This window comes from Vidua chalybeata, chromosome 19, assembly GCF_026979565.1.
Source record: "Vidua chalybeata isolate OUT-0048 chromosome 19, bVidCha1 merged haplotype, whole genome shotgun sequence".
NCBI classification, from domain to species: Eukaryota; Metazoa; Chordata; class Aves; order Passeriformes; family Viduidae; genus Vidua; species Vidua chalybeata.
In genome coordinates, this window is record NC_071548.1 from 7,036,694 (window position 1) to 7,061,511 (window position 24,818).

The 24,818-nt window shown below is 58.3% G+C and overlaps 2 protein-coding genes across 3 annotated transcripts in view; both read left to right on the plus strand.

Moving 5' to 3' along the window:
• Positions 1-8,984, plus strand: part of RNF213 (ring finger protein 213) — a 43,067-nt gene extending 34,083 nt beyond the window's left edge. Inside the window, exons 48-65 of the mRNA XM_053960640.1 lie at positions 97-201; positions 445-687; positions 1,312-1,393; positions 1,956-1,990; positions 2,305-2,399; positions 2,734-2,893; positions 3,201-3,381; positions 4,124-4,218; positions 4,487-4,738; positions 4,940-5,072; positions 5,647-5,730; positions 6,032-6,212; positions 6,327-6,528; positions 6,614-6,691; positions 6,983-7,180; positions 7,449-7,538; positions 7,661-7,839; positions 8,388-8,984. Coding sequence (XP_053816615.1) covers positions 97-201; positions 445-687; positions 1,312-1,393; positions 1,956-1,990; positions 2,305-2,399; positions 2,734-2,893; positions 3,201-3,381; positions 4,124-4,218; positions 4,487-4,738; positions 4,940-5,072; positions 5,647-5,730; positions 6,032-6,212; positions 6,327-6,528; positions 6,614-6,691; positions 6,983-7,180; positions 7,449-7,538; positions 7,661-7,839; positions 8,388-8,541 — 2,547 coding nt within the window. The 3' untranslated portion in view covers positions 8,542-8,984. The remainder of the gene's footprint in view (positions 1-96; positions 202-444; positions 688-1,311; positions 1,394-1,955; positions 1,991-2,304; positions 2,400-2,733; positions 2,894-3,200; positions 3,382-4,123; positions 4,219-4,486; positions 4,739-4,939; positions 5,073-5,646; positions 5,731-6,031; positions 6,213-6,326; positions 6,529-6,613; positions 6,692-6,982; positions 7,181-7,448; positions 7,539-7,660; positions 7,840-8,387) is intronic.
• Positions 8,985-9,056: 72 nt separating this feature from the next.
• ENDOV (endonuclease V) lies at positions 9,057-18,858 on the plus strand. 2 transcript variants are annotated; one of them, XM_053960641.1, is made up of 9 exons: positions 9,057-9,179; positions 9,535-9,706; positions 10,600-10,734; positions 11,104-11,143; positions 11,232-11,344; positions 11,453-11,521; positions 12,093-12,221; positions 15,725-15,801; positions 16,287-18,858. In XM_053960641.1, the coding sequence occupies exons 1-9, from the start codon at positions 9,142-9,144 to the stop codon at positions 16,315-16,317; spliced, it is 804 nt and encodes a 267-aa protein (XP_053816616.1). In that variant the 5' UTR covers positions 9,057-9,141; the 3' UTR covers positions 16,318-18,858. The 2 variants fall into 2 exon arrangements, with proteins under 2 accessions (XP_053816616.1, XP_053816618.1); XM_053960643.1 differs by having other exon boundaries at positions 16,290-18,858.
• Positions 18,859-24,818: the final 5,960 nt, after the last annotated feature.

Sequence of the window (24,818 nt, forward strand, 5' to 3'; positions counted from 1 at the left end):
CACTGGGGATTTCTTTACTTTCCCACCTGCACATCCCATCACTGTAGCTGGGGCAGCTCTGGCCTGTCCCTTCCCACATCCTTGGTTCTTCCCCAGGCCTCCAGGAGCCCCCCAGCTCTGGAATCTGCCCACCTGCTCCTGGCCATCTTCCGAGAGGTCACTGCCCTGTACGGGGATCCGAGCCTTCGTCCCAAGCAGAAGGTAGGACGCTCCCCTTTGGCAGCCTGTGACACACCTGCTTTGTGGGTAAGGGTGAAGGGCATCTAAATCAGTGGTGGAGGAGCTTTTGCTCCTGTGCCCCAGCCAGGGTGATTGGCCCAAGTGAGCAGGCAGGGGAGGCTTTCAGAGCAGGTTAACCCAGTGTGGGAAGCAGCTGCCAGTGCTCTTCACTTGGGTGGGGGCAGTATCCTGATGGCTTTAGCTCTTTCCAATCTGTGCTTTCAGCAAACAGAGGTGATGACTGAGTTCATCCAGAGCTGCCAAGTGCTGAATTCCCCCGAGCTGCAGGACCTTGCAGTTGCCCTGGTGAGGAACGCCCTGCCCGGGCTGGCCGTGGAGCCGCAGGGCCACGGCCAGCAGGGAGCCCTGGTGGAGATGGCTGTGCACGTGGCTGCTGTGCTGCTCTGTGGGCACAGCCCTGTCCTGCAGCCCCTCAGGAACCTGGCCTTCCAGCCACACAGCATGCAGGTAAGGGCACGGAGCTCACGTGCACTTCAGCACCTCCCTGGTTCTTGCCTGTGTCTGCTGGATCCTCTTTCTCAACAGCAATTCTCTGACTCACTAGATGAGCTGTGAAACACTGAGGCGGGGATTATTTCAGTGCTTGGGTTAATTAGCACAACACCAAGCTCTGGCCTGGTATTTTTTCAAGGCAACTCTCCGTGCTGAGCAGTGTGAAGCAAATACCTTTGCTGACATTTGGGTGAGCAAGGCTGAGAGCAGCTGGCAGCTCTCACTGTGCTGACCTGCCTGCTCAGAGAGCTCTGGCCCCTCACTCGGGGGGAGGGAGCTGCTGCTCTGCTACCCCTGGCTACCCAAGGTGTAAGGGAGCACGCTGGTACTCACCAGGGTGAATCAGCAATGCACTGCAGGATGTCTGCAGAGTGCACATGCAAGTCTTAACAATATTGCCAGTTCTAAGAGTGGGTTTTCAAAGGTGAATTTGAAAATCTGCATCTGTGTCACCTGCCTGACCTCTGCTCTCAGATGTCCCTTGTTCCCCAGTGTGAACAGAGAGCCAGTGAGTGACTGCTACAGGACAGAGCTGATTCACAGATCCTTTTGTGACTCTTCTCCCCTTTCCCTCCTCAGCACTCGTTTCTGCCCACGATGCCCGAGGACATCATGGCTCAGGCGAGGACCTGGAAGGAAATGCGTGGTCTGCAGTGGTATGGTGAGTGCTGCTGGCTGCCTGGGGAAGGAATTCCTTGGGTCTGGAGAATGAAACTGTTCCAAAAGTGAGAACAAACACACTCCTCAGTACAAGTTATCCGTGGTAAATCCAGATTTGTAGACAGTTTGTGTGGGTGATGCACCAAAGGACATCCAATGCTGTTTAGTCTTCAGTCTGCAGCTGTTCACAGAGCATGAGGGGGCACAAAGGCAACACAAACAGGCTGTGAAAGGAGAATTCTTCCACATTCCTGGCCAGCTTTGTCTCTGCTTCCCTCAGCTGGACCTTTCTGCAGCAGGGAATGGGGGGTGAGAGCATTCCTGCCCTCAGCAGCAGAATCTGTCAGGCTTTGATTCCTTGTTTCTCAAGGCAAAGCAGCACTGAAAAATGCCTTGGCTTCCTGTGTGGGCCTGTCAGTCCTTGGGGCTTTGGGATAGTCAGGACTTTTGATTAGATCTTCAGCATATTTCTTGCTCCAGGATGATGGTACCAATGAAAGGGAATAACAGGGGCTGTATAAATCTGTCTTAGAATACTGTCCTATTTGTTTCTCTCTTCCCAGAATGTCCCAATGGCCACTTCTGCACTGTGGGAGAGGTAAGAATTTGGGACTGGTGGGGATTTAAGCAGACAAAGTTTTCAACAATAAACTGGTTTATTTTATTTACTGGTTTGAATGTTCTGATGCACAGAGTTCCACTTCTAAGCCCGATATTATTGATCACTTTATCATTGTCATGTAAAATTTAGAATTTAGCATTTATACCATAGATTGGGAAACATCAGGCAGAGGCCCAGTTTTTAGCAGGGTTTGAATTAACCACTTAGACGTTGGATTTTTGTTTCATTCCCTTTCTCTGCTGGAGAAGCTGTTGCTCTGGAATTCAGTGTTCTCCTGTTGCTTTTCCCAGTGTGGGCTCCCCATGGAAATGAGCCGCTGTCCCGACTGCCATGTCCTCATTGGAGGCATCGACCACCAAGCCGTGCAGGGCTTCCAAGCATCCAGGTGGGCTTTGCTTCAGTGCCTTTGCAGTGCTAAATGATGTAGGACTTGCCTGTGGTGCCTTCCAAGGCCAGAGGCACCAACCACTTCATGCTGCTCTCTGGAAGGTGTAAGGAGGGAATGTCCAAGCAGGAGTAATCAGGCAGCAAAACCAAAGAAATTTGCTTTTCTGTGCACAAAACTGACTGGAAGCCTTCACTCTCCTGTGGCACTTTGAATTGGCAGCTTTTAGGGCATTCAAAGACATTACGGGTTAAAAAGGCATTGCTGGGTATCAGAGATGTCTTGTGTGGTTTTTGTCTAGGAGAAAAAAAACCATATATGCACTTTCCTACAGGATTCGTGAAGACAGAACTCAGACTGGCCACGTCCTTGGAGACGTTGAGCACAGGAGGACACTGGGAATGTCTGACAGGGGCGTGTCCCCCGTGGTCTTTGTGCTGCTCCGTTTGCTCACTCACCTGTCCATGCTCCTGGGAGCCTCCAGAGACCCTCAGGTATCTTCCAAAAATGTTTCCAAGCGGTCACACAAAGTGTAGGGGGACCTTTGTATGCTGCTGGTCCTTTTCATCACATTGCCAAGTGACCAAGGCAGTCTGTCGGGATGCAAGACCCAAATTCCCTCCCTCCTCGTTTGGTTAATTCCTGCACTTCCATGCAGGCACAGCCACCCAGCCCTGCCTTGATGGGCACAGGTAGCAGGAATCCCACAGGTGGGGATGCCTGGCAGGACTGAGCTGTGTGTGCTTTGTGCTTCCCTGGGTGTTTTTGGCTGTGCTCAACTCTTGCCTTTGTTGCCTTCAGTCCCTGGGAAGCATGATCAAGCCAACAGTGGACGACGTGGTGAGCTTCCTGCAGCAGCACATTCAGGAAGACTTGGCACAGCTCACCAGGATTTTGGGGAAGAGTGTGGATGACATTATCAACATCCTGCACCTGGTGCTGAGCAGCCTCCTGCAGGCCCCCCAGCAGCAGCCAGGCCAGTGTAAGAAAAGCCACCTGCCCTTTCACACCTAGGGCTGTGTTTGAAGGGCTGTGGCCATGCAGCCACCTTGCTGATAAACCCCTTCACCCCTAAACATCAGCAGCTGAGCTGAAGAGGAAACTAGAGAGTTTGAAGCTTGTTTCTTACTGTAGGGAGGGAAGCATCTTTGGCTGTTTGCTTCTTTCAGTCGAGTACATGGGGTTTGCAAGGTTTGGTGCAGTCAGTAACTCTGAAAATGAATTATTGACAAAACAATGTCATGACAGATGGGCAGAGCTTGCAGCTCCCGAGCAGGGCTGTTCTCCCAGCACACAGCTCGTGCTGAGTGCAATCCCTGTTCTGTGCTGCCTCTCAGTGACTCCCAGAAGCTGTTTGGGAAAAGAGGGGTGGCACAGTGGGGTTCATGGTGGGGTCTGGAGTCACTGTGGCACGGAGGCATTTATGTGTAAATAGCCCACATTTGGAGTGTGGGACAGCACCAGTCAGTATTCCAAGCTTCAGTGTGTCATTGGACATGGTCTGACCTAGGACAGCCTGTTCAATATTTCTGGGGTTATGAAGGAGTTGTATAAATGTCCCCATCATTCACATGAAGCTCCTGGAAACCTGGATCACTCTGTGGTGTTTGGGTGTCACTCTCCAGCTGGACCAAGATACTCAGTTAACTTCTGGCACCTGTGAATCTGTGCTTTCTTTTCACTGAAATATTGCAGATGTAAGAGGTGAACTATTCCTGTTGCAGGGCTGGTGCACTTTGATGATTTTCTCTCCACTAAGAGGATGAGAAACAAATGGGAAGAAATTGTTGCAAACACAATCATTGTTCCTGAATTGGAGGTGAGAAATCTGCTATACAGAGTCAGTAGCTGAGCAGCAAAATCCACTGGAAATCTGTAATATCTGTGCTACACTTTTCACCTGGCTATTCCTAAAGCCAGCCCATCCATGGCACAGCTGCAGGCTAAGGATTAGCCTGCCTGGGGAAATGGGAGCCTGAGATTGGAGTTGTTCTGGGATGAATTTGTATAGCTGGAAAAGCAGAAATGGCTTAGCTCAGCTGAAGGTATTTCACAATATCCAATAATTTATTATACTTTTAATGCAGGATTTGGATAAAAAGCTCCTGAAGTTAAACCGACAGATACAAGAGGATGAGAGAATCTCCTCCAACCCCATAGTGAAAATAGTGTATGGGGACCCAGCTGCATTCCTGTCCCAGCTGCCAGGGGACAGCCACGTCCACCACTCCAAGATGTGGAGCTGCCGCAGGAGGGTCTCTGTGGAGAACCTGGGCCACGTTGTGCAGCAGAAGAATGCCAAGGACACCGTCCCTCTCCTCTGGACCTTCCTGCAGAAGGTGGGGGTGGCACAGGGGTGAGAGCCTGGGATTGCCCAGGACTAAACCACGTTTGGGTTATCCCAGTACTTGCTGTGATCTAGAGAATGAACAAGGAAGATATTGCTGTCTTTTAAACATTTAAGAAATAATTCCATGACAGTATTCCCAACTGGTTTGTCCAAGTGCAGCCTTACCCACAGGTGCCCATTCCTCTTCCAGGAAAGTGAGCTGAGGCTGGTGAAATTCCTACCAGAGATTCTGGCTCTGCAGAGAGATTTGGTGAGGCAATTCCAGAACACAGCAGAGATCAAACACTGCTCCATCAGGGAATTCCTCAGGGAACCCCACTCAGGTGAGGAGACTCTGCCAAAACTGTAATTAATGAAAAAGAAAGTGCTGGATTGTCCAATTGAAAGTGAAGGGGGAAAACTCACCTTTTCCTTTTAACTCTCACCCAGATGAACTGGAGACTTGGATAGGGTTGGAAAAGTTACCAGATGGCTTTAAAGGGAATTAAGCACAAGAGATTTTTTTATGGGAGGTGGGAGCTCTGTGCAGTGGTTCTGTTGGCATTTTAAGCTCAGCCCTAGAGCAGGGCTTGCCTCAAGAGTGAAATGAACGTTCTTCCCTTGCTTTTGTGAAGTTTGTGGCAACTCCTCTAATTGTATTTAAGTGCAATTACTGATGTTTTTAAGTACTTATGGAAAAGTACATCATGGTCATGCAGGAGCAGGCAATAATGGAAAAACAGCAAACTGATCAAATGACTCCATTTGATACCTTTAGAAAGGAGTTTGGTGTGCGTTTAGTCTTTGGAGGAATTGGAACATTTCCTAGAGTTCAGTTGTGTGCTTTGAAGATCCCTGTATTGGAGAGTTTCACCAGGAAAAGGTGTTTCATGGATTTACCTTTTTGTTGTTTCTCAGATGTGATGAGGGACCTGTTAGAGAAGAGAGTGAATGTGTTTCTGTCTGTCTGGAACAAGCTGAGGAGCTCCCTGGACACCAATGGTGAGCAGCTTCTTTCCCAGCCTTGCTCCTCCACTGCTCCTCATTCTGATTTCAGTTCCCATCACTGATTCTGAGGCATATCCTCAAAACTGAGCTTGGCTATTGAATTTTAAGAATCTAGGTACAAGGGGAGGGTTTTTTTCCTCTGTTGTAGTAGTCTCACCTGAACTTGTTCCCTTCTGTGCTTGTCCCTAACGCCGAGCGCGTGGCTTTTCTCAGGCTCCTCTCAGGTACCTCCTCCTGCCCTGGCTCAGCCTGGGCTGGCTCTGGGCCTCCTCAAACACTGCTGTCTGTATTTCAGGGGAAATCAAGCTGCCTAAAGGCTACTGCGATGCCGAGCTGAGCCTGGACAGCAGGCTGGAGGTGCTGCTGCCGCGGCGGCAGGGGCTGGGGCTGTGCTCCACGGCGCTGGCCAGTTACCTCATCGGGCTGCACAACCACTTGGTGCACTCCGTCAACAGGCACACCAAGGAGGATGACAGGTGTGCTGCTGCCCCGCTCCTTGGGCTCTGCTGCATTCCCTGCTCCCTCTCAGGCAGCTTTCCCTGCTCCACAGAGGCCTCTCCCTCTGAACACGGGCCCTTTGCTCCCTGCAGGTACGTGGTCAGCCCCTCGGAAGTGGCCGACCTGCACCTGATCAGTTACGAGGTGGAGAGGGACCTGATCCCTCTGATCCTGTCCAACTGCCAGTACAGCATGGAGAAGGGAGGGGAGACCTTGCAGGACTTTGATCTGGAGAGGATCCAGCAGCAAGTGATCAGCAAGTTCCTGCAGGGGAAGCCACTCATCACGCTGACGGTAGGAGGGGCAGGGGCTGTGCAGCCAGGAGGGCACTGGGAGCAGCATTCCAGAGCTTCACATCCATGGGTTTCTCTCCTGACAGGGAATCCCCACCCTGGTGTTCAGACACGACCGGAACTACGAGCAGCTGTTCGATGGTGTCAGGAACAAGCTGGAGCAGGTGGGCTTCTGCACTGCAGGAAGCAGGGCAAGCATGAAATCCCTGCTTTTCCAAGGGTTTTCTGTGCCTTGCCTTGTCCATCCAAAGGCTTGCCTGCTGATTTCTCAGCATGCCTTGGGTACGTGCAGTCTGGCCTTGTGCTGTCAGTCAGGATTTACAAAGAGAAGGGAGATAGTTCAGCATTTCAGTTTCCTAACTCCGGGGCCCTGTTGTCTTCCTTGACTTGAGCAATTTGAAGAGAAATAAGAATGGCTCTTGAAACAATATTAACTGTGACTTTGTGCTTTTCAGAGTGCTCTGCCCAGTTCTGTGATGAACATGATCAGTGGGGAGCTGCAGTCCTACAGTGATGTGTGTGATGCTCTGTCCCTCACTGAGATCACCCTGGGCTTCCTGGCCATGGCTGGTGAGGACGCTGACATGCTGCTGACTGAGTACATTGAGCAAGTTCTGCAGATGGGGGATCAGACAAACCCTCAAGTGCTGCAGGTGAGTCCTGAGGGCAAAGCTCAGATTCTCGTGGGGTAAAATCTGCCCTGGTTTATGCTAAATCCAGCCCGTGTGACAGAGCCCTCTCACTTTCCCACTGCCTGTCATGGTATCAAAAACTGGATTATTGAGGGCAGCTGGGGATGGGTGAGAGGGCAGATGGGCTCCACCCAGGCCAAGGGGCTGGATGAGCTCTGTGCTGAGCTCTCTCTGGGCAGGACAGGCTCCAAGGACATCCCTGACATCCACAGATGTCCTTCTCTTGCAGGCCCTCAGACGGTGCCAGCTCAGGCACAGCATGGCCCTGTGGCAGCTCCTGCATGCCCACAAATCGGAGCAGCTGCTGCGCCTCGGCAGGGTATGGCACCCCCAGCACCTCTGTGTGACCTCCTCTGCCCTGCCCTGCCCTGCCCTGCCCTGCTCTGCCTGCAGCTGCTCAAATCTGGGTTTGGGTTTTTTCTCCCCTCGCTGCATTTTTAGGATCCTTTTGCAGACGTCAGTCCAGTCTACAAAGAAGAGCTCACCCCAGAGCTTGCCAAGCTCCTGGACACCTTCCTTGTCCACTCCAGGCTGGAAACCTTCCTGCAGGAGCTCCATGAAATGATCATCCTGAGGCTGAGACGTGCCCAAGCTGTGGAGGAATTCAAACCCACGTGGAGGTAGGAGCTGCACACCCAAAGCCACCACAGTTGTTGTTAACTGAAGCTTCTCTGCCTCTGAGCACGCACACAGTGGGAACGCTCCCTTGGCACATGCATGTCCTGGGGGACACGCCCAGGCAGCAGCATTAGCAATATCCACACCCAGTTCTGGCAGGCGTCACTTCCATCTCACACAGGCTCTCCTGGGGACACTGCTGGGGCACTCCAGGAGCTGCTGCCCAGGGCACAAACGCCAGCACTTCTGCAGGCACTTGGATAAAATAATAACAGAGTCACAAACTCATTGAGGTTGGACAAAGAGTCCATGATGATCAAGGCCAGCCTTCAGGGAGAGGCACACAGCTCTGCAGAGGCACAGCTCAGCCCCAGAGCTCAGCTCTGCCCTGCAGCCTCCCCTGGCTGGGCTCTGTGCCCCCACCTGGCACTTTAACCCTTCTCACTACACACACCCCGTTCAGTTGTGGCTATTGAGTGTTTTGGGTGGTGAAGTGCACTCCTATAGTGGCACTTGGGGTTTGCTAATGCCATTCTGCTCTGTCTTCTAGGCTGAAGGAATCACTCTTGCCTTACCTTTATGCCAAAGACTCCGAATTAGCTCCAGAGCTGGAAGACACGTTCCCAGATGAGATTTTTCTGTCTCATGTCACTGGTACCTGGAAAGCAGCTGCTGTCTTCAAGCGGCAGCACAGGGAGAACTAGGACAGAACCCTGCCAGGGGCTGCCACAACACCCTGTCAGGGCTTCTGCAACACTGGGCATTTGTTTGGGGCTTGTTGGTTGTTCTTTGGGTTTGGAGTTGTTGTTTTTACACCTGATGTGAAGAGGAGAGGCGGCCGTGGAGGAGGTGGAGGGTGAAGTAGGCCCAGCAACTCTGTGACCCCTGGATCGCCACAGCTCCAGAGCCACTGGAGGAATATGAAGGACTTTTTTTACAAACCATGGTGCCCTCGTGCTGGGTTGATGTTTTGCAGGCTGCCTTTCTGCACTGGCTGCAGAACCGGCTCCTGCCCAGCGCCTCCGGCTGCGGCGGGGCCCGCACGGGGAGCCCTGAGCGCCGCGGCTGCTTCGCTGCCTTCAGCCCGCCCCGCCTTGTCCCGGGCCGGGTTCTCCCCATCCCTTTCTCAATAAACTCGTTCAGCTTCCGCGGCTGCTCCCGGCTCCTTCCGCGCCCGCTGCCGGGATCGGTGTCGGGATCGGTGCCGGGATCGGTGTCGGGATCGGTGCCGCCGGCCCGGAACCTCCGCGCCCGGCCGCGCCTTCCGGGGAACGGCGGCGCTGCGGGACGGGCCCGGCGCCGCCATGGCCGCGTCCCCCGCCCGGCGGCGCCGCTGGGAGCGGTAACGGGGGCTGGGAGCGGTAACGGGGCTCGGGCTGGTAGCGGTAACGGGGCTCGGGCTGGGCCAGGCCCGGGGACTGCCCGGAGGCGCCGCTGGGAGCGGTAACGGGGGCTCGGAGCGGTAACGGGGCTGGGAGCGGTAACGGGGCTCGGAGCGGTAACGGGGCTCGGGCGGAGCCCGGCCGCGCTCGGGGCTCCCCGGCCCCGCGTCCCCACACGGCACGGGCCCCCTCGGCAGGAGCCGCCGGTGCTCCGTCCCCCGGTTGGGGTCTGGGGGCTCCCCGCGGGGCGAACGGGCCGGGGCTCGGGAAGCGGCTCCCGGGAGCGGCCCCGCTCTGAGCGCGGCGGTCCCGCAGGGAGCAGGCCCGGCTGAGGGCCAGCGTGCTGGAGGAGGACACCGAGCAGTGGCAGAAGGAGCCGCACTTCTCCGGGCTGCAGAGAGTGGGAGGCGTGGATTTATCCTACATCAAGGGGGACGAGAGCCGTGCCTGCGCCTCCCTGGTCGTGCTCAGCTACCCGGCCCTCGAGGTACCGGCGGCCCGGGCCGTGGGGCAGCGGGAGCGGGATAGTGGGGAGGAATTCTTCCCTGGGAGGGCGGGCAGGCCCTGGCACAGGGGCCCAGAGCAGCTCTGGCTGCCCCTGGATCCCTGGAAGTGTCCCAGGCCAGGTTGGACACGGCTTGGAGCAGCCTGGGACAGTGGAAGGTGTCCCTGCCCCATGGCAGGGGGTGTGGAATGGGACGGGCTTTAAGGTCACTCCCGACCAAAGCATTCCGTGGTTCTGTGCGTGTTCCCAAAAAAAAAATTAAAAAAACAAACAAAAAAAAAAAAAACAACCCAACAACAAACCCCACACAAAATGCCTGTAAGGATTTAGACAGAAGTTTAGGAAGGTGTGATGCAAACAGCTCCCAGTTGCAGGAGTTTTGTGGGATGGCTGGGAACTCCCCCAGGGCCAGAGGAGCTGCAGTGCCTGGTCGGGAGCTGGTGCCTGGGGCAGAGGGAGGTGTTTGCAGTGCTCCAGTGCACAGTGCTGTGGGTGAGCTCCTGCTGGGAGCCAGCTGATAATATGGGCTGTGACACAGGAAAGCTTTTCCAAACCCGCCGTGGGTCTCACTTCTCACAGTCATTTTACTTGAACTAATAAAGATTTTTGGTCTCTTTCCCAGCTTTCAAAATGATATAAAAATTATCTGTCACTGTAAAAATAGAAGAAAGAAATAAAGTTTGATGCTGTCTGCTGGGATTTTAACGAACTGAATCTCAAGCCCTGCTGTGGCCTGCAGGGCAAGGCAGGAATCTTTGTTTTGTGCTGCCTTGCGCCGTTTCTTTGACCTGTCCCTGGGTTTAAAAGGGATGAGCAGAGGGCAGGAGGCAGAGGAGCAGCTCTGGACCGTGCAGGTGCTGTCTGTGCCCGCCCAGGTGCTGTACCAGGATTGCCGCATGGTGCCCGTCACCGCCCCGTACGTGGCCGGGTTCTTGGCCTTCCGAGAGGTCCCTGTCCTGGTGGAAGCTGTGCAGAGACTTCAGCAGGAGGAGCCCCAGCTCCAGCCTCAGGTGTGCTGTTTCCCTTGTCTGGAGCCGGGCTGTGCTGGCTGCAGAGTCCTGGGGAAGGTGTTCTCCCTCCGGCGCCTGAGCCGCTGGGGCGGGAGGGGCGCGGGCAGAGCTGTGCTGGAGCATCCATCCCCTTTCCTTGTGGAGCTGGGAGCAGCCAGGCCTCCCGTGGCAGTGGGAGCCCGTGGTGTGTGCAGGGCACTGCCAATCCCACACTGCTGCTGCTTCAGCGTCAGGCAGTCAGGAAGAGCCTTACAGGGAGAGCTGAGGAGCCAAGAGAGATTTCTCCTTCCCCCAGAGCCAGCATCCCTGCTTGCTCCTTGGAGTGCTCTCGGTGCCCAGGAAATAACATTTCTGCTTTGGCTCTTTCAGGTGCTTCTGGTAGATGGGAATGGCCTGCTCCATCCCAGAGGTAGGCTGTTCCTGGAGAGCCCTGCTCTCCTGCTCCTTGGATTCCTGTTCCCTGGTGTCCCGCAGCTACAGTGGCTCCTTGTTGGCAGGGTTTGGCACAGCCTGTCACCTCGGAGTCCTGACGGACCTGCCGTGCATTGGTGTGGCCAAGAACCTCCTGCACGTGGATGGCTTGGTCAGGGATGAGCTGCACAGGGAGCAGGTTAGCCCAGGCTGGGACTTGCTTCTGCTTTTTCACATCCCAAGGGAATTTGGACAGCCACCTACAATGACGTGCTCGTGAGCTGACCGCGTGTGTGTTTATCCCTAGGTTCGTTCCCTGCAGAGGTCAGGAGAGGCATTCCCACTGACAGGCACCTCGGGGAAGGTCCTGGGCATGGTAAGCTGTCACTTGGCCACTTGTCCCTCTCCACAGTGGGGCTGTCTCAGTGATCCCGTGCAGGAGGGCAGGTGTGAACAGGTGACCAGTGACACTGCTGGCCCCTCCCTGAGAGCCCAGGTGGCTGCAGGGAGTCGGCAGCTCAAGTGCTGGGAGCATTCACGTCCGTGGCTGTGGCACCTGAGGTGCTCCAGCAGCCTGGATGGTGAGCTGCAGTCTGGGAGAGGTGCCAGTTCCCTGGCAGCTTCCTGGGATCGCTCTGGGAGCGGCTGATTCAGAGCAGAGCGGGAACAGGCAGCTGGGAGACACTTCCTGTGTGTGCTGTCAGCCTGGGCTGGCACAGCTCCCGCATCCCAGAGCAGCCTCGGGCGCCTGGGGAAGGGCCACGGGGGACAGACAGTCCCTGCGGGAGACACTGGGATGGGGAAGATGGTCAGGAAGGTTGGGAGCTCCAAACACAGAGCCACCACCCCACCCAAGGGCTCTGCCTGGCTCCTACTTCCACTGCCCCTCTGTGTGCGTGTTCAAACGAGCCTCCTCAGTGCCTGACCTCTCCTTTCTGACTGCCCAGGTGCTGCGGAGCTGCACCAACAGCTCCAGGCCCCTGTACGTGTCCGTGGGCCACCGGGTGAGCCTGGGCACGGCCGTGCGCCTGGTCAGGGCCTGCTGCCGCTTCCGCGTCCCGGAGCCCATCCGGCAGGTACGGCGCCGAGGGGAGGGAGCAGGGGGCAGCTGCAGTGTTTGCCAAGCCCTGGGCTGCTCCAGAGCCTCGCTTTGCCCCTCCTCTGCTGGGGACACCCTCCTGCTGGGCAGTTCCCCCAGCCCGTGCTGCTGCTCACTGATCCTTCCGGGCCCCTTCCCCTGACGCAGTGCCCGGCAGCATTCCCAGCCCTGCCTGCAGACCCAGCCTGACTGATCCCCTGCTTCCTGTGTGCAGGCAGCTCCTGCCGCGCTGGTGTTAACCCCCAGGAGCTGGGAATGCAGTTTTCCCGGGCGCTTGGAGCCCGGCACAGCCCGCAGTGCTGCTCCTCTGGGCCTTTCCCGCTGCCGCACTCCGCGCGGAGCCAGCAGCCAGCAGGTGACAGCACTGCATCACCGAGCTCACTGCCACCGAGGCTCAGCCTTGGCCGATCTGAAATCGCAGCAGAACCTGGGGAAAGGCTCTGGAGAAGCTTAAAGCCTCTGGGACTTCTGGCCTGGCAAGTGCTTCCTTTCTCCCTGAGGTCACTCTGCTGTTGGTGGCTCCACAGCCCAGAGCCAGGAGTGACCCCAGGGCCTGCCCGGGTGTCCCTGTCCCTAGCACTGCCCTGGGACAGCCCACTGGCATCGCTGCTGTGCCAGGCTGTTGGGCCCAGGGGTGTGCCCACCTGAGCAGCCCGCGGGGCAGTGCTGGGTGACCCCACTGGGCGCTGCTCCAGAGCTGCAGTGTTCCCTGGAACTGAGACTCTGCTTATAAACTCCCCCAAAATCTGCACTCCTTGGAGCAAAGCAAGCCTTGGGGTGTCCAGAGCAGAGCTGCAGTTCCCCATCTCAGCCCCAGTACCTGCCAGACCGGAGGAGGCTGGTGGAGCTCCTTATGTAACCTGCTCCAGCCAGGGACAGATGCCTCTGCAGAGCTCCGAGCCAGCTCTGCAGTCTGCGTGTTCAAAGGGAAGGGAGAAGCTTTCCCTTTGGAAGCAGAAAGGTGTCTTGGAGCTTTTCATCACCCTCATTTCGCTTCCAGCCATCTCCAGGATTTGCTCATGTTAGGAGACTCTTCCAGTTCCCTGTGACCTTTTTCTTAGAGTGATGGGATGAATTATTACAACTTTTCTTACAGAGAGATGAAAAGTCCAGCAGGGGAGTGTGTTTACTCTGGAGGGATGGCAGGAGATGAGGGCACTTAAACCTTTCCATGGGACTTGTCCCTGCTCTGCTTCCTCTGTGTGGTGACTGCCACAGCTCTTGGCACAGGCAGAGCTGAAAGCCTCAGCTCTTGAGCACCTGCAGCTGCAGAGCTGGAGTTAGGAAGTAGGAGGCTGTGGAGAATCCTGCCACGGGTGGCTGGCGTTGCCTTTTTGCCATTGTATGTCTCCAGAAATTGCAGACCTGAGAAGTGCTTACAGATTTCCCAGTGTCAGGAAAGACCTGTGGATCATCAGGTCCTGGTCTGGAAGTTCTGGCAGCCCTGGAGATGGAGTGGTCTGTGAGAGCTCAGCTGCCCCCAGCCCCTGAGGTTTGTGTGAGGGCAGCGTGTGCAGTGCAGCTGCTGTGGGAGCTCAGGCCTCCTGCTTTAGGGGACGTGGTGCTTCCCAGGAATGCACATTATCCAGGCAGGGAGCAGGAAGGGTTCCATTTGCATTCAGCCCACAGTGTGGTTGTGCTGCCAAGGAACTGGCTGTGGTGCAGATGAGAGAAGTGAGATCTCTCCTGGAGGAAGCAGGGGGATGAGCTGCCCTTGTCACCTGCAATCAGTATTTGCAGCCCACTCAGTCCTTGTTCCACGTGCAGGGCCAGGCCCAGCCAGGAGAGCTGTGCTCCCTGGTGAGGTCCTGCACGGAGCTCCCAGGCAGGAGCTGAGGTAGGCAGGAGCTGCCATCCCAGAATAATGAGCACAGCACCCACCCTGAGTGGCCCTGGAGCAGTCCCAGGCCCTGCTGAGAGCTGCCCTTGCTCCTGGCAGAGGTCAGACCCCTGCCCACACTGCAGCCTGCTCATTCCCAGATCCCTGTGCCCAGCAGGGAAGCACGAGCTGGTGCCACTCTCCAGCTGCCAGGGCTTGCCCTGGGAGCCTGCTCTGCTCTTTCTGGGTCAGGTTCCTGCTTGGCTGCTCCCCAGCCTCCTGCTCACTTGCTGCTTCCTTCGGCTGCCCCTGGGTGCCCAGCGGGTTTGGGGTGGCTCAGGAGGGGGCTCTGGGACAGCCTGAGGGTGCTCCAGCCCACCAGGAAGGGCAGGTCACCCTCTGTGAAACACTGAGCACTCACCCTCAGAGGAATGAGACAAGGCATCAGCCTCTCCTCGGGGACTGGACATCAGTCTCTGGTGTCCTGAGACTCCAGCTCCCTCTGGGGCACCCCCTCCAGGCCTGCTGTGCACAGGGACCACCCTGGCCCCTCAGGCAACAGGCAAAGCAGCATTTCCACAGCCAGCACTCACCCCCTCTGAAAATAGCCCAAATCTGTGAGGATTATTGCTGGACAGTGATCCATCTTATTGATTAGCCTGTGGTTAATCACCACCTTAAGCTGACTCCAGTGTTAGGAGTGAGCCCTGCCTGGGAACTGCCACCTCATCAAGCACTAGCTGATGTTCTCAGCAGAATGTGGTTGGGGTTTTTCTTCCCTGGAAAAATAGTTGGTAGCTGTGCCTCCTGCTCCTTGCTCTGCCCGTGGGGACTATTGAGCAGCCTCCTTCCCTGGTTATAAAATCCATCACGTAATCGCTCATCCTGAAGAGTGATCAAAGTTATTTGTCAGTTCGGTTATGAAACTGTCCAATTATAGAGAGAAGGGAAAAAAATCTCCCAAACAAACCAGCCCTTATGTAACTCTCTCCTTCTCAGCTGGCAGGAGGCTCTGCAGTTGTGGAGCAGGTTCCAGCAGCAGGCACAGCCTCCAGCAAGGGCTCGGGGTGAGGGGCCTGGGGGCTGCAGGAGAGGCTCCTGGGGAGCAGCACAGGGTGGAGAGCAGCACATGCTTCAAGGACAGTCCCCGGGGATGTGTTAACCCAATTTCTGAGCTTGTCACCAGACACTGTGAAGCTTTTCCAGCTGGGAAGGTCACATCCTGCTTTGTAGGTGGGGAGAGACACTCTGCCTTTGAGGTGGGCACAGCGGCTGCTCGGAAATGGCACAGAAGTTTCTAAAAGAGAAAAAACTTTGAAGGACTGTAAAAATCAACTGCCAGTCCTCAAAGTTGCCCAAGAGCCCGGGATGTGCTTGTGATGGCATCAGGGGTCTGCTGCTGGTGTCATGCAGCTCCAGGGGGCTGAGCAAACACCTCAGGGTTTGGGGCAAGAACACCCAGTAAGTGCCAGCAACACTTCCTAACAGTTCCTGGGATGTGGTTGGTGCTCTCCTTGCCCCAGGCTCTCGTGCCTTGCTGAGCCATGCGCTCTTCCTGCTGGGATGTGCTGACAGCAGGCTGGACGGGCCCACTGGGATAACAGAGAGGCACCGGCCAGGCTGCTCAGCCCATGCTCACTCCTTTTCCTGCTTGCTTCCAGGCTGACATCAGGTCCAGGGAGTACCTTCGGAAGCAGCCCTGTGCTCCAGTGGAGGCTGTCCCTGCCAGCCCAGAGAGGTGGGTGTGCGGGCAAAGGGGATCTGCTCGTGGCATGAGCTGCAGTAATGGCATTAAAGGTACAGGCAGGGTGACCAGGTGAGCTCAGTGGGGAGGTCAGGACACGTGCTGCCTCCAGGAGGTGATTTCTGCTCCGTGTGGCCACGCTGCCTCACACGCTGCCTCCAACAGCGCCGTGTCCTGAGCTGGGGCAGGGCCGTGGGGATTTGGTCTTTTTTCAGCACTGGTCATGAGCAAAGCCCTAACGCCCACAGGTGTGACCTGAGGGGGATCAGAAATACCTGCAGGGAGCTGGTTTAGGCCTGCAGGTCTTGGGGAGGGTCAGAGTCCCCCACTCTTACATAAGGTGAGCCACTGGCTGTCAGTTCAGGGCTAAATCTGACCCTGAGGTGCAGGAGCCCAAGCTCACCAAGTGCCAGTTGTTTGTGCCTGTTGGCTTCTACTTTTTTTAAAACGACTTCCTACTTTCTCATTTTTGTTCCCAGCAGCAAAAAGGAGGCTGGATCGGAGGATTAGTCTGGTGCCAGAAGAAAGTGCAGAGCTTCTCCTCGCTGGGTCCTCTCCTGCACCAAGGCTGAGTCCTGCTGGGTGCAGGAGCCCAGTGCCACCCTGAGGGACAGCTGTGCCAGGCTGTGTGCCACAGGACAGCACCAGCCACTGCTCAGGGAGACTCCATGCAGTGAATTTCTCAGGGTTCTTTTTCAAGTACTGGTAAAATCTTTGTGTAGGCAAAGGCTCACGTGTAAGTGTGCAACACCTCACTGGAGTCCTTGGGCAGCTGCAGGGGCTGATTTACAGAGATGCTGAGGCATTGCCACTGCAGAGCCAGCCTGTGTCTCCCACCACACCTCTGTGGCACAGAGCCCTCCCTTCCCACTGTTTTTGGAGCAGCAGCCCTGCTGCCCAGCTCTTCCTGGAGGAAGGATCATCTCAGGGGAAAGGATGGGAGGAACCATCTCCCTCCCAGGAGCATGGGGAGGTCATTCCTGACACACAGAACGTTCCAGGTGTCCAGATCCCAGGCTGGAGATCTGGCCCAGCCCCAGCTCGGCCTGAGGAGCAGAGCCCAGAGCTTCTGTGCCCAAATCATCCTCAACCCTCGTCCAGCCTGCAGGACCAAAGCTTCTCCCAGGGTGTGGGATCCTGGCTGAGGTTGGCAGGGGCTTCCTGACTGTTCTGAAGAGCAGCAGGAGCAGAAGGTGCTCTGGGAGATCTTGGTGTGGCTGTGTGAGATTCAGCCTGAAGAGGAAGAAGAAAGCTTTCCTGAGGGTGGGGAGGGGTGATCAGGTCAGGCCCCTGTGGGCTGTTTAACCTCAATTTTGCATACATTTATTGTACAACTTTTGTTCTTTTCTGTCTTGGAGCTGCTCTGGGTGGGGAGGACAAAACCCAGCCTGTTGTGCCTCTGCTGTGTTGGGGTCTGAGCTGTCCCTCCTGGAACCTGCTGGGAAGGGGAGGAAGTGACAAACCCTGCTCCCCTGGGGCCATCTGGGCAGCGCTGGGGCTGGTCCTGGCACTGCTGGAGAGGGCCCAGGCCTGTGCAGGAGCCTCTCCTGGGAGCCCTCAGAGCTGCTGCACACCAGGGTTTGTCCGTGGGTGGACAGAGCCTGGCAGGGGAGAACACAGTGGAAGCTGCTCCTCTGATCCTGAGCAGATCCTGAGGGCTGCTGCCAGGCCAGGGGCACAGGGAGCACTGGGCTCGTGCCTGGTGCTGGCAGTGGCAGGGACAGGGGCACAGGGACAGCCGTGTCCCCTCCCTGCACAGACACAGAGCCTCCCGTGCCACGGCCTGTCCCCTCCCGAGGGAGCAGGGTGGGGACAGAGCCACAGCCAGCAGGGATCAGGTCATTCCTCATTCCAGCCCCACACAAGACTTCCCTGGCCATGGGGACAGTCTCCTAAAGCCTGTCACAAATTCAGGCACGAGTGGTGGTGTGGGCACGGGGACAGCTCCTTCATGGAGCAGAGCCCCAGGGAAATCCATCTGGGCTTTCTGATTGCTTTGGCCTGTGCTGGGAGGGTCATCCCTGGCTCCTCTCAAATTCTGGGGGACACCACTCCCACTGCAGAGTCACCCCAGGTGTGCTGAATGAGGCTCTGTGGGGAGCAGCTCCTCCAGGATGGCCCTGGCAGAACAGAGGAGGTGTGGGACTTCAGTGTGTGGGACTGTGGCTTCTGCCCCGATGAGTGGCTGGCTTTAATCTCCTGTTGAATGTCTGTGGTTTTAGTCCCTGGTCTATTGGTGATTTTTTGGGGTTTTTTTTTTTTTTTTTTTGGGGTTTTTTTTTTTTTTTTTGTTTTTGTGCTTTTGGTTGGTATTTGACAATGAGAGATTTGGGCTGGGCTGGCCAGGGGAGGCTCTGCAGCCAAAGCTGTGATTTGGGTGGAAGCTGGAGGAATTGAGCCCAGCTCAGACAGAAATGTGAGGCTGTGGCTGTTCAGGGTCTGTTGCTGGGTGCTCCTGCTGGGATCTGGGTGTTTTGATCCATGGAAGCTCCATGTGCTCAGCCTGGGAGGGATTCAGGGCTGGGGACACTGCTGTCCTCAGCTGGCCTGAGCCCCCCCAGCTGCCTCTGCCCGGAGGATGAGGGAAAATCAGGTGGGAAAAAAAAAAAAAAAAAAAAACCAGCATAAAAAATGGCTCTGCATCACTTCCCCGGCTTCCCTGTGCGTGAGGCTCTGAACTCCTCTCCTTCCAAGCCAGGTAAACTCAGATGACTCTGGAGGAGGTCACCTGGGGAGGCTTTAGGAGGGGGATGGTGCTGCAGTGTCCTGGCAGCCCCGGGGCAGCCCTGCTGGAGCTGGGGGCTCTGTGCCTGGGATGCTCTCCCAGCTGCCCAAACACTGTGCCTAAAGGGACTAATCTCTGTGTTTGGTGTCTGCTTGTGGCTCTTTGGACACAATAAGGGATTAACTTGGTCTTTATCTAATTGGTTTATAACCTTGGGAAGGGAAAATCTCTTTGTAATGCTTGAAACCTCTTAACAGAAACTCAGAGACTGGAGCTTGAGTGTCCTTCGAAATAAACTCATACATGGCTTGTCTGTTTTAACTCTCTGTTTGCTGGAAATTGGCTTTTCTTGGTGTAACTTGTTGGAAATCAGAGAGTACTTATTGCTGACTGGCTGTAAATCCTCCTGTTATCACCAGTGGGGTTTTCTCCTCACCATTTCCATCTGGGACTGGTTGGGAGTCTCTGGAGGTGTCTCAGGGCTTGGTCACCCCCCCGTGCTGCTGGGGAATGAGCAGTGGGGCTGGGGCAGGGATGTGGCTGCCCAGTGATGGCTCCTGGGTGACAAACTGGGGCAGAATTGGCTTGGGTTTCCTGAATGGCTCTGCTGCAGATTCTCTGGATCTGCTCCCTCCGTTGTATGTGGACACCTGGAGATGAGGAAGGAGGATCCCTGCACCTGCCTGGTTTGTCTTGGTCCCGGGAGGAGGGCGAGGAGCTGCTTTAGGATGCAAGTCTGTGTGTTCTGAGGGAGCCTGGCTGAGCAGCTCCGTGCCAGGTGCTGGAGCTGGCTGGGATGAGCTCCCACCTCCGTGTCTGGAGCTTGTGGCAGTGTAGGTGCTGCCTGTGCCGTGTGAGCTCCGGTGACTCAGGCTTTGTATTTTGGGACGCTCCTGCCGAGGACGGGGGAAGTGTTCCACTGGGATTTCCCCCCTCCCTGCCCCCAGTTCTCATTCCTCTTCCCCCTGGCTCGGTTGGGTGGGTTTAGGAGGGGCTGTTTCCCTCCTGATTCCCCAAACCAGGTCCAGTTGCAGGGCTGAGCCATGGTCTGGGTGTGGAGCTGAGCCCCCTCCCTTCCCGCATTCCCGGAGCGTTTGGAGTCTGTGGGGCTGGCTGGGGCAGCTGTGTCCCTTGCATCTCGGAGCTTTTCCGAGCTTTGGGCCCCGCTCTGGCTCTAAATGGGCGTTTTTAGAGCTGGTCCCTCCCTCCCGTGGCAGCTGAGGCCTCCTGGATGTGGTGGCTCCTGGACAGAGCCCGGGTGTGCAGAGGGAGCTGGGGAAAGTCGTGGCTCCCTTGCAGGGCTTTTGGTTCCTTTTTTTTTTTAATTTTTTTTTTTCCCTTTCCTTTTTGTCCTATAAATATTTCTCCCCCCCAACTCCTCTCCTCGTTGTTGGTGTTGGTTGATCCTCCCTGATCCTCTCACCAGAGCCCCGCCCCCCCCCCCCCCACCCCGGCTTTATTTCAAGGCGCCATTAATTAAAAGCAAATGAGTGGAATTTCTCTTGACAAGCAAATTAATAGCAAATGAGATGATTATGAGCTGTGTCATTAGGGTGATGGAGCAGCTTGTGCAGGGCTCAGCCCGAAGCAAGGCAGCAAATCCGTGGGGCAACAGATCTCTCCTGTTGGGGGGCTGGGGCCCCGAGGATGGGGACACGGAAGGTGCTCCCTTCCCCTCCTGGGCTACTGGGTGGGGTTTTGGTAGCCAAGGAGCCATCGCTGCTGAGCAGAGCCGCCCGTGAGACCCTGGGGCTGGAGGAGGGGGCAGAGCAGAGGTGCTGGGGGATGGCTGCTCTCGGGGGTGCAACCCACGGATGCTCCGGGGGTCCCCCATCAGCTGGGTCTGTCCGTGGTGACACGCTGGGAGTGCCTTGTCCCCATCCCAGCATCTGGATCAGCTTTAAAAACACGAAGCAAGGCTGTGAAAGCAGCCCGCGATTAATTCCTGGGCTGGTTCCCACCTCGGGGGCTCGATGCAGGATGTTTCCCTAGGAACACGCTTTTTCCTGCTTTTCTTGGAGCGCCTGCTTGGCACGCCGTGCCTCTGCCGGCAAAGCCCAGCTGGTCACTGCTCGCTGCTGCTGCTGGGGCCGTGTCCATGGGGCCAGGGCCGTGTCCATGGGGCCGTGTCCATAGGGCTGTGTCCATGGGGCCGGGGCCGTGTCCATGGGGCCATGTCCATGGGGCCGGGGCCGTGTCCATGGGGCCGTGTCCATGGGGCCGGGGCCGTGTCCATGGGGCCGGGGCCGTGTCCATGGGGCCGGGGCCATGTCCATGGGGCCATGTCCATGGGGCCGGGGCCGTGTCCATGGGGCCATGTCCATGGGGCCGGGGCCGTGTCCATGGGGCCGTGTCCATAGGGCCGTGTCCATGGGGCCGGGGCTGTGTCCATGGGGCCGGGGCCGTGTCCATGGGGCCGTGTCCATGGGGCCGAGGCCGCGGGGCCGGGGCCGTGTCCATGGGGCCGTGTCCATGGGGCCGGGGCCGTGTCCATGGGGCCGTGTCCATGGGGCCGTGTCCATGGGGCCGGGGCCGTGTCCATGGGGCTGTGTCCATAGGGCCGTGTCCATGGGGCTGGGCTGTGTCCATGGGGCCGGGGCCGTGTCCATGGGGCCGAGGCCGCGGGGCCGGGGCCGTGTCCATGGGGCCGTGTCCATGGGGCCGTGTCCATGGGGCCGGGGCCGTGTCCATGGGGCCGGGGCCGTGTCCATGGGGCCGTGTCCATGGGGCCGGGGCCGTGTCCATGGGGCCGTGTCCATGGGGCCGTGTCCATGGGGCCGTGTCCATGGGGCCGGGGCCGTGTCCATGGGGCCGTGTCCATGGGGCCGTGTCCGCGGGGCTGCGCTGGGAGAGCCCCGAGCCCCGGGGAGCGCGGCGCTCCCGGCGTGGGAGGCTCTGCCGGCGGCTCCCGGCTCGTGTTGTGACTGGAGCCGGGTGTCTGCCGAGGGAACAGCTCCTGCCTGCGCTGGGGAGGAGGAGGAGGAGGCGGCTTTCAGCCGGGCCGGGATGGAGGGGCAGCCTGCGGGAAGGGAGGAGAGGTGGTGCCAGGAGCCGGCTCTGCCCCTGTGCATCACTTGAGGGAGCAGTGTCCGGTGTTTTCCCGAGGAGCAGCACTGCCTGCTAATGAAATCCCCAGCGATTCCTGGGCGAGTGTTTGGAGTCTGTGATAAGTCTGGTGGCTTTGTAACTTGCCGGAGGGATGGTGGGCAGCACCGTGATTAAAGCGCTCTGATTAACACACAAACCTTGTTTGTAATGAGTGGGATTGGGAGGGTGTGGAAATCCAGCTGGCGTGTAATGAGGTTACTCCAACAAATTACTCGGATATCAATTACTCCGCTAGGTAAATGTCACCTGCCTTCTCTTTGTTTGCAGTAAACTGGGACCCAATTAGTTTGATTGTGGTTCTTGCTCGTGCCTGAACTGCCGAGGCAGGGCAGGAGAGCAGCCGGGCTCTGCCCCGCCCGTGGGGCACCATCGGGGCCGGGGACATCCCAGTCCCTTGGGGACAACATCCCGGCCTCTCCTGGCGCCACCTCTGAGCCGAGTCCCCCTGCACAGGCTGAGGACGAAGCCCCCCGCTCAGGCAGGTCTGTGTGGTCCCCGCGGCCGCCCCGAGCCTCGTCACGCCTCCGACTGCAGGTGGATAAATTCCACTCTGCTGGAAATGGGCTCCTTTCCCCGTCCTCCCGCCCGGGCTCTGCCAAACTGCGCCGGGAGCGGGGGAAGGCAGCGGGAGCTGCTCCCCAGAGCGCCGTTGGAAGGGGAGCAGAGCAGCGGGAGCGTGCCGGGGGCGCTGCCCCTGCTCCAGCCCTTGGCACGGGCCCTGGATGTCGGGAGTGCGAGGCGGACGGGGCCGGGGGGTCCCGGGCAGCCCGGGATCGCCGTGACCCACCGGCCCGGGGCTCCTCGCCCGGCCCTGGACGCTTCCACGGAGCTCATGAATATTAATGGCCCAACACACAGGGGCCTGGGGAGGCAGCAGAAGGGAGCCGAAAGCGCTGCCAGCTGTGCAGCACAGCCCATCCCAAATCCAACGTCGGTGCCTGAAACTGCCCGCTCCCCGGGCACGGGGAGGTTTTGGGGGGGCTGGAGAGGTGTGAGCAGGGGCTGGGCACCATCACTGTGGGCACCTGGGGTCCTGCTCCGCTTTCCAGAAGGAAGAAATCAGCGCCGCCGTGTCCCTGTGGGGTTTTGCTGCCCCGTGGGGTATTGGGGGGCAGACTCCAGGGGTGCGGGGTGCTCGGGATGCTGTCATTCCCAGCTCCCACGAGCACTGGCTCAGCGGCACAGGGGAGCCCTGCAGCCCTGCTCACCCCTCCCGGGCAGGAGGGGATTTGGAGGCTGCCCCAGCCCTCTCCATCCCTCTGCCCTCGCTGCCAGCCGGCCCGGGGGTGGCCGCTGGTGCGGGGCTGCCCTGTGGCACCTCGGCAGGACGAGCTGTGCTCCAAGTGCCGCAGGCGATCGCTGACCTAATTTCCAGCAGCGCTGTGGGGTTTGGCATCTGTTGCTGACACGGAGGGAAGTGGGGGCCTGGGGACCCCCCCCAAATGTGCTGCCCCGGCACCCCCAGTGCCCCCGGCGCTCTCCAGGACTGGGGGTGCCGGGGCAGCACGGGGTGGGCTCTGACCCCGCTGCACCACCCGCTCCTCCCCGTGTGCCCCCTCCTGTGCTCACTCTGCTCCACAAATGCTAATTAATCACCATAATTAGTTTGGTGCTGCATCTATTTTTAATCAGCTTCGGAAGACAGAGTCTGCCTCTGCTCCGTGCACCTCCACGGGCTGTCCCAGGGCAGAGCGGGGCTTACTGGGGACCCTCCGGTGGGAGATGGGGTGATGTTCCCCTCTGTGCCCCCGGGAGGGGGTCAGGATCCCTCACGGGACCCCCAGCCAGAGGAGGATCTGCCCAGAGCTCCTTGGTGGAGTCTGAGATCCCGGGCCCTCCATAATCCGTCGGGATGAATAGGAAGGATGGAGGAAGCAGCTGCCAAGGTGACGTTTGACAGCAGCTGGGAAAATCGCAGGAGGAGGAGCCCGGGAAAAGGCTGTGAAAAGATTCTGAGAAGGCAAAAACGGGGGGCAGGCCCGTGTTCCAGCAGCTGCCAGCCCCCCGTGGGGGAGGGATGGGGTCTCCTGCTGCTGGGAGCTGCCGGGAGTCAGCCTGGCTGGGGAAGCAGCACCGTGGAGAGGCTGCGGGCTGTGAAAAGCAGCGTTTGCTCTGGAATTGCTGGCTCCGCGCGGCCCCGGCCGGTTCTGGTTGTGTTCCCCGGAGGGAGGGAGGGCTCGAGGAAGCCCCTCCCCGGCTGCGCTGGCCAGGATGGCCGGGCAGTGCCTCGGGGTGTAGGAACCGATGCTCTGCCAGCAAAGGCTCCCGAGTGGCATTTGAGGGCCGCTGTCACAGCCAGTGACTCACGCCTGTGACCGGAACGGTCTGTCGGCCTTGACTCGATGCCCGGGGAGGTGTCCAGCTGCCTGCAGTGCCCCGGCCGGTCCCTGTGCTGCGGCTCGGCCCTGCTCCCCCTGCCCTCTCACGCAGGGATCCATCCCATCCCATCCCATCCCGTCCCGTCCCGTCCCGTCCCGTCCCGTCCCGTCCCGTCCCGTCCCGTCCCATCCCATCCCATCCCTGTCTTCCCCGAGCCGGGATGTTCCCCAGCCCTGCCCGGCTGCAGTGTTTGGCCGCCCACCTCCCTGCTCTCCTCCTCCTCCTCCTCCTCCAGTGCCAGCCTGAGGGTGGCTTCTTGGAGCCACTCGGTGTCCCTGGGGAGCCTCGGGTGGTGTCTGGCAGCCGGGACCCTCCCCGTGATGCCCAGAGCCGGCTGCGCCCCTCGGCCCCGGCTCGGGGAGCTCACGCTGGAGCTGCTGCCCGAGCCCCCCGGGCCGTCATCCCTCGGCACGCTGCTGCTCCCGGCCCCGTCCGGGCTCCGGGCTGGGGAGAAGGGGATGTACAACCCCCGTCAGCTCCGCTCGGGGGCGAAGGCAGAGCGATTTCTGCAGAGCGATTTCTGCGAGCGATTTCTGCAGAGCGATTTCTGCAGCCCCGTGCCCGGCGCTGCTGCGGTTTCCCCGGCGCAGCCCTGCCCAGGCGGGGAGCGGAGCCCCCCTCGCTGCTCGGGGCTCTCCCACCGCTGCCCGTCTCACGCATGTTGAATCCGGGTGCCCTGGAGCCATGTGCTCCCGCAGCCGCGCGGGCCTGGCGCGGCGTGACACATTCACTGCTAATTAATCCAACAGCGGCATTTATTAAGTGCCTCGGGCGCCGCGTTGCTGATGATGCTCTGGGA

Bases quoted from the DNA above. Each gene is read 5' to 3' on its own strand.
- ENDOV (XM_053960641.1), top strand. From the start codon at position 9,142: ATGGCCGCGTCCCCCGCCCGGCGGCGCCGCTGGGAGCG. The intron at 9,180-9,534 runs GTAACGGGGGCT...GCGGTCCCGCAG, and splicing joins CGGCGGCGCCGCTGGGAGCG to GGAGCAGGCCCGGCTGAGGG. The intron at 15,802-16,286 runs GTGGGTGTGCGG...TTTTGTTCCCAG, and splicing joins GTCCCTGCCAGCCCAGAGAG to CAGCAAAAAGGAGGCTGGAT.